Source organism: Nanorana parkeri, unplaced genomic scaffold (genome assembly GCF_000935625.1).
Source record: "Nanorana parkeri isolate BGI_ZX_2015 unplaced genomic scaffold, ASM93562v1 scaffold67, whole genome shotgun sequence".
Taxonomy (NCBI): domain Eukaryota; kingdom Metazoa; phylum Chordata; class Amphibia; order Anura; family Dicroglossidae; genus Nanorana; species Nanorana parkeri.
In genome coordinates this window covers 2063554-2071451 of record NW_017306335.1, presented here as the reverse complement: position 1 = coordinate 2071451, position 7898 = coordinate 2063554, and the positions used below count along the sequence as shown (strand labels likewise).

General features: G+C 45.8%; 1 protein-coding gene across 1 annotated transcript in view; it reads left to right on the top strand.

Annotated features, from left to right (window-relative positions):
• Positions 1-7543, top strand: part of IPO8 (importin 8) — a 37486-nt gene extending 29943 nt beyond the window's left edge. Inside the window, exons 18-22 of the mRNA XM_018576469.1 lie at positions 1725-1945; positions 2953-3158; positions 3432-3632; positions 4098-4214; positions 6918-7543. Coding sequence (XP_018431971.1) covers positions 1725-1945; positions 2953-3158; positions 3432-3632; positions 4098-4214; positions 6918-6982 — 810 coding nt within the window. The 3' untranslated portion in view covers positions 6983-7543. The remainder of the gene's footprint in view (positions 1-1724; positions 1946-2952; positions 3159-3431; positions 3633-4097; positions 4215-6917) is intronic.
• The last annotated feature ends 355 nt before the right edge of the window (positions 7544-7898 follow it).

Here is a 7898-nt window from a genome sequence, read left to right as displayed (position 1 = left end):
TGGCAGTGTTCTATCTTTACAAAGCAACCACCATACCAGTGGAGGATAGAATTTATAAAGGATTGGAAGCCCTCTCTAGAGCTCTGTTCTCACTGGCATGCCCTGCTCCTCACTTTTCCGAACCTTGGCTGACTGCTCGAAGTCTCTGAAAAGAGATCCTACCACTGCTGCGGTTGATCCCTTGTTTATGAAACGTTTGGAGCAAATTGTAGCTGTAAACTACGATTGTCACGTGCTTCAGTATGCTTCCCGTCTCATCTTCCATCCCTCTCTCTGGCTCCAGTTCTCCCAATGTAAATTTGTCTGGATGTGGTTTTGGTTTTTGAGGGTCTATCTCTCAGCTACTTCTTTCAGGAAGGCTGATTCTCTTTTTGTCATTCAGGATTGACCTCGTAAAGGTGCTTCAGCTACTCGGTTCACCATTTCTAGGTGGCTCAGGCAGAGCATTATTCATGCCTATGTTTTCCAGGATCAGGTTCCAGCCTTTCCTGTCAAGCTGTACTCTACTAGCTCTTGAGTGCTCATTGGGCCTTTCAACGTGTAGCAACTAGGGATGCACCGATATATCGGCCGCCGAAACATTTCGTCCGAAAATTGCACTTTTGGCATAATGCTGAAAGTGCCATTTTCCTGCCGATCGGCGCATCCCTGCTTTCTTTCCTCCCTGCTGGGCGCTGCCCTGTGTCCCAGCGGGGAGGAGAGGAAGTGTGACAGCCAGACGAGCGCTGCGGGACGAGAGCGCTGTGAGTGGCCGGCTTCTCCTCCCACACCGCTCAGCCTCCTATCACAGTCCGGCAGAGCGGTGTGTGGGCGCAGACAGGCCGCGCTGTCACAGTAGGCTGAGCTCTCCTCCCTACACCGCTCGCTCAGCCTCCTGTGACGACGTGTCAGAGAGGAGAGCGAGTTACAAGCAGTCAGCGATCAGTGATCTCTGAGTGTTTGTACATAATTGAGGACAGAGTATGTATACTGTATCCTCAATTATGAATGAATGGGAAGTGATCTACATCACCCCCTGTTCATTCATAGTTGTAGTTATAGTAAACATACTCTGTCCTCATGTTATCAATGAACAGGAACACTCATAGAGGATTCCTGTTCATTGATAACAAGGGCTGCAGAAAAAGAGATTGAGGACTCTGTGTCCTCAATTTCTTTTTCTATTTTAAAAGGGAAATATCAGGGGTCTGTTTAGATCCCTAATATTTCCCCAAAGCCCCTAAAAGTAAAGTAAAAAATAAAAATATTGAATAAAAAATGAATTGATAAATATAATTTTTTTTAAAAGTGTATAAAAAAATAAAATAATTAAAAAATTTGAAAAAGTTAAAATAAAAAACATTTTCGGTTTCGGCCTGACAATTTTATTTTGTTTCGGTTTTAAAATATCCATTTCGGTGCACCTCTAGTACCAACTGTTTCTCAGATTAGCAAGGCATACATTTGGTCTTCTGTTCACACATTCTCAGAGATCTACCAGGTAGACGTGGAGAGCTCAGTGATGATGATCTTGCTCTCAGTACTGTTTTGCTGCTAAACTGAACTGTGACATACTGGTAGTAGGAGGGGCTATCCTGGGTGCCGCAGTGTTCAATTCTCCTGTAGGTGTCAATATAATCTGAAGGTGAAGACTACCTGTATGCCTCTATATTGACTCCAAGCAAGATTTTATGGGAAGTAGAAAATCCGATTATTTCCATTCCTGTTTCATTTTCTTTCCTCAGTGTGTCCCGCTGTTTGTTGAAGCCGTCCTTGAACGGTTAACACGAGGGGTAAAATCCAGCGAGCTGCGCACCATGAGCTTGCAGGTTGTCATTGCAGCTCTGTATTATAACCCGGCTTTGCTCCTCAACACCCTGGAACAGATCCGCTTCCCGCACAGCTCGGAGCCAATCACAGCACAATTCATCAACCAATGGGTGAATGACACCGACTGCTTCTTGGGGCAAGTAATGTATTGCTTTGGTATCCACTACGCAGCCCAGGCATCACTATTATGCTCTTTGCAAGATTTGCCAAATTATGTTATTTTGATGCAAAACTTCAATCCCGTTTCTCTAGTTAATCCAAATATGATTCTGCATCTGCAGCGTCCAATTTTTTCTGTTATGTGGCCAAGGCTTAAAATGATCAAACCATGTTCAGATTTCCCTGCGTGCATTGCTTCTCTCCTGACTCTGCTAAGTCTACTGATTCTAGATGCCAAGTTGTTCTGCACACCCAGGGACTCCCATATGTGTTAAAAACTCTTAAAGCAGTTGTTAAAAGTGTGCGAGATTTTCTATAAAGCAGTTTAAAAATAAAGGGTTTGCCCACCCAAAAAGTTATTTACTTGGTATAGAACAAGTAGAGGGAGGCAGATGGCCTGAACCACTTGCTCTATATCTCTTGGAGACTTCAGCAGGAAGAACTCCTTGCCATCTTTTCCTGGTTCCTTTCCCCCCTACCTGGGACTTTTGGGTGTCTGCTCCTACTATGGTGTTTTCCAGTCCCTCCTTTTCCATTTTGCATAAAGCAAAATACGTAATCGTTCCAACAGGCATAATGGGACCCCCTAGTAATGGTCACGGAAGATGCCCCGACCCGAGAATTCTCCGGTGTTAAACACTGAAATATTAGTTTGAGTGGGATTGATTAACTTGCTATAAGGGGACTCAAGTGCGTCCTCTGACATTACCAAAGGGTCACACATAATATTCAGTGTATGTAATGCTACAGAACATGGTCACAGACTGGACATACTATAGTAAATTGTCAGAGACTACAAATATGCTACAGGTGGGGTCAGAGACTGTGGACAAGTTACAAGAGACTGATAGAGATCACTGCCATTACAGTCCCTTTACAAGTCAGAGCCTACTTCAGGCCCCTAAAAAAAAAAAAGACTGGCACCACATTTGATATTACTAAACATTTTAAACCTCCCTTTACGGTCTTCATATTTGCCTGCAGGCTGCATGATAGGAAGATGTGTGTAATCGGCCTCAGTATTCTCATGGAGCTCCCAAACCGACCAGCAGCTGTTAATGCTGTGGCCTCACTCATCGTGCCTTCCATTCTCCTCCTCTTCCTCGGGCTGAGGCAAGTGTGTGCCAACCGTAACCATCCGGACAGGAGAACGTCGTCCCGCAACACAAAAACTGACACCGAGGAAAATGGTGAGAGAGCCACAACTAATGATGAAAAGGAAGTTGCCAGTAAACCTGTATTGGCCAGTTATATACTGGGTTTGATCTGCCTCTCGCTGGTAAAAAGGGATGTGCACTTTCAAATGTGGCTGCTGTTACCCCATCATTAACTTGAACAGGTGACAGCAGCTGCTACTAAACCGCATATTTAGGAATTAGTGGCGCAAGAATCCCAAAATGCACACTCTCACCTAGTGGAAATGTATCCTTTGTTTTAATCAATGGAAATGTTTTCTCTTGAAGAAGAGATTCCAAGTGATGAGGAGGAGCCGAACAGCTTGGGGCAGGCCATGCAAGGGGACACCCGGGAGGATGAGGAGGAGGATGACGATGAGGACTGGGATGATGAAGCACTGGAGGAGACAGCCTTGGAAGGGTTTAGCACTCTGCTTGACTGCCAGGATGCCTTGGACGAATACCAGTTCTTTACAGACGCCTTGTTGGGTAAGCGTCCGATACAGCTTTGTGTGTTATGTGCATGGAATGTTTTATATTCTCAGTACAAATGAAGACATCGGCGGATGGGTAGAACTTTTCTCTTTATATCTGGGAGGGCCCAAATAATGATGGTGAATAGACCTTGTTGATGCTCATGTGTCATTTCTGAGCTGGCATCTACTTGGAAGTAGATGGTGACCCTGGATCTTCGCTGAACAAAGATGGGGCCAGCCTAGAAAAACAGATGGAGGCATTGTCATGGGGAGTACTGTGATCCCTGTGAGAAGTAATAAATACCTGAAAGTGTTACGCTGACCCATTACTTAGTATGAAAAGTATATCTGATGCCAGGTTCATTTTTAAAGACACTGAGAAAAGCACAAGCAGGGGTATCTCTGTACATGTATTATGATCTCTTCCCTTGTACATGGAGAAGTGCTGATCATGTGCCCGGCTCTTCTTCTGACTCAGGTATACAGAGCAGGGACCCGGCCTGGTATCACTCGCTGACGTCGCCTCTCAGCAATGACCAGAAAAAGCAGCTGCAGGAAATCTATACGCTGTCGGAGCAACGGAAGAGCGCAGCCGGTAAGGGGCCCATTCCATGACTGTGGACTCCATACTCCATGTGTACTCCATGTGTCAATTAGTAGGAAAATCTGTGACCTTGTACCCATTATTACACTGTAACCCTTTCACTGCCAGCCCATGCATTCCACTTCTAACCTCGGCGGCCAATACACTAAAATCATGATCGGCGCACACAACAAACAATAATTTACAAGATTCCTACTAAAGCTAAAAGATAAAACGGTGTCGCGGTGATAAATTACAGATATTTGTCATTTTTTTAAAAATTGCGCCTTTTTGTGAAACGGTAAAAAAAGCAAAGGTGCGCAAAACTGCGAATGATCAACGTATGCTCAAAATCTGGACGTTGGCCTGACACTTGTGTTGTGGTAACGCCTGATCTGCAGCGCCGTGCGTTGGTGTGTGTTGCGATACAATGATGCAGGCACGCATTTCATCACAAGTGTTTTACAATGCATGGTGGTACGGTGCAGCGCTTTCCCACACGAATCCATGTTATTTTAAAAAGTGAAAAAAATTTAGCACTGTTATGTGTTCTAGCAGTTCACCACAGCGCATGTGCATAGTGCTCACCACATTATTGTGCATGCCGTTGCATGTGTATATTATATGTGTTTGGGGGGAGGGGCTTTATTTAACTTTTTTTTTTAAACCTTCTTTTTTTATTTTATTTATTTCCTTTTGAAATAGAAAAAGAGATCGAGTACTCAGTCTCCTTCTCTGCAGCCCCAGTACTCACTGAACATAACAGAACTCAGTACAGAGCACCTTCTGTTCATTCACATAGTGAGGAGATTACTGTCCCCAGTTATGAATGGACAGGATGTGATCTGTGCAGAGCTCCGCCCATCCAGTCATAAACTGGGTAGAGGGTAAAAACTTACTATGTCCCAAGTCATGAATGAACGGGGAGTGATTTGTGGCGCTTCTTGTTTATCCATAAAAGGGGACATACTAAACACTATCTTCTCCTATTTTACATACAGTGGTACCTCGGTTCACGCACTTAATTCGCTCCACGATTCTGGTTGCGTATCGAATTGGTCGCGAACCGAATCAAACTGTGATCAGACCGCGATCTCGACTAGAGGAAGCCACGACCATGTGTCAGAGCGGGGAAGATGGCTGCGGTTGTGTTCGACACCCGATGTGGTCACGAACGTAAGAAACATTTTGCCGAACTTCCTGTTTGCGAACAGAAGCGTTCGTGTACCGAGGTACCACTGTATTTCCTGATCCTCCACTCGCCATCCTGAAGAACTCCGCCCCCTCCTGCCTGTCACAGATCTCTTCTCCCTGCTGGGTGCCGGCAGGTGAATTGGCTTTGTGTCCCCTCTGATTCCTGCTGTCTCTGCCAGCTGAGGGAGAGCAGTGGGGATCAGAAGGGTCACAGACTGGAGCATGCAGCCAGCAGGGGGAGGGTTAGGCTTTGTGCCTCCTGAACTTGCTACCAAATTACTTCTGGAAGAGTCTATACCCTAACATACCCCCCCCCCCCCCCGCGCTCCCACCCCAAACGTCTTACCTTGTCCAGGATCCCCACAGCGTCCTCCATCTTCCGTCCTTCAGCTACTACCGGGCTGAGCCAATCACGGCAGGCTTTGTATTCATTAATAGAATACATCGCTCGCCGTGATTGGCTCAGCGCGGCATACTGTATGTAGCCGAAGCTACCGTACATACAGTATTACCGCACATCCAGCGGGCTGACAGATTAGTATTACCGCACATCCAGCGGGCTGACAGATTAGTATTACCGCACATCCAGCGGTATTGTATACCCGGCGTATAAGACGACCCCCGATTTTCGGGGGATGTTTTTAAGTCTAAAAACTCGTCTTATACGCCGACAAATACGGTATATGATTGCTGTCTGTGCTGGCCCAGTTCCTCCCCCCTTTCTTCACCTATATATGTTTTTATGTAGCTGCTGGGGTAGGAATGAATACTATAAAGTGCCACTTGAGTGACAGCTCTGAGTCTGCTGGAGCTGCTGACATCACATCCAGGATGGCAGCACGCAGTAGCAGTCTCAGGATATTTGGATGTCTACACAAGGTGTACTTTTACAGGTAAATAAGGTGCATGAACTAAGATAAATGCTCATATATTCTTTTGGGAAGATTGTTGTTAATGACGTGGTCTGGCAGCAGGGTCTCTTTAACTATCCCTTGGCAGCACATGAGGCAGCTGTCAGCGGGGTGGTTCAGCCTCTGCGGGTGGTAGACCTGCATTGTTTATATTGTTCTCACACAACCTGTTCTAGTCACAACTGTGTGTTTTCTTCCCCCAGCGTCTCGAAATCTTTCTGCACCTATATATGTTTTTATGTAGCTGCTGGGGTAGGAATGAATACTATAAAGTGCCACTTGAGTGACAGCTCTGAGTCTGCTGGAGCTGCTGACATCACATCCAGGATGGCAGCACGCAGTAGCAGTCTCAGGATATTTGGATGTCTACACAAGGTGTACTTTTACAGGTAAATAAGGTGCATGAAATAAGATAAATGCTCATATATTCTTTTGGGAAGATTGTTGTTAATGACGTGGTCTGGCAGCAGGGTCTCTTTAACTATCCCTTGGCAGCACATGAGGCAGCTGTCAGCGGGGTGGTTCAGCCTCTGCGGGTGGTAGACCTGCATTGTTTATATTGTTCTCACACAACCTGTTCTAGTCACAACTGTGTGTTTTCTTCCCCCAGCGTCTCGAAAAATCGAACAGCAGCAACAGCTGTCGGGACAAATGGTTGGCGGTTCTCGGCAATGAGCTGTGGAGCTGCAAAGGACTCTGGGACGTTTGCACTACCATATTTTGTAAATGCCATTGACCTCAGACTTGGGAGCGACCTTTAACAATTATTTGCCGGCTGCTGCAGCGGAGCCCATCGATGAGCATTTACACCGACTTCGGGAAGAGTGTGGTCTTCTTTTCTCTGTTTTCTTCTCCAGAGACAGCAGAACCAATCATGAAATGACTGAGGAACTGTGTAAATGATTGCTTTGAGGGCTTTGGACTCGGGACCCTGCTTCAACTGGCCCATGCACTATTACTCATTCCTATCATGTGCTCCCTGGCTTCCCTGCACTTGGATTCTGCATATCAGCAGTGGTGTGTACTGCTGACCCCGCCCACGAGGAGCAGATTCATGAATGACTCTTAATGAAATTTGACTTTCAAACCCTTCTCTTAATCACCAGTGTAACATTGATCGCCAGCCTTTTACATCCTTGTCATTCAATAAAGAAGAGTGTGTGTTTGCAGCTCATATACAAACTGTTGGCTGCACAGTACGTCTTTGTCAATATTTTTGAAGCTGTGAAATATATTTGTCAGTTCAGTAAAGTAGATTCAACTATAGTAAACTCCCAGTTATCCAGCACCCATGGGGATTGGTGGGTGCCGGATAACTCTGGTTGCTTGATAGTTAATAATAACTCTCAAGCAAAGCAACCCCCAACATCCATGCAGCCAACCCCCTTCTGCGGCCAACAGGCAAATGTAAGCAGCCGGGAGCAATATCCAGACTGCTATTGGCTATTTCAACTTTCAATCGCAGGCTGGCTTTTGAAAACCTGCCCACTGAGCAGACGAGCGGACCTGAGAGAGAAAGTTCTCTTATTGCAATTTGTAATGGCCAATAGCAGGCTGGCTATTTCTCCTCATTGTTTACACTCTGCTGCCG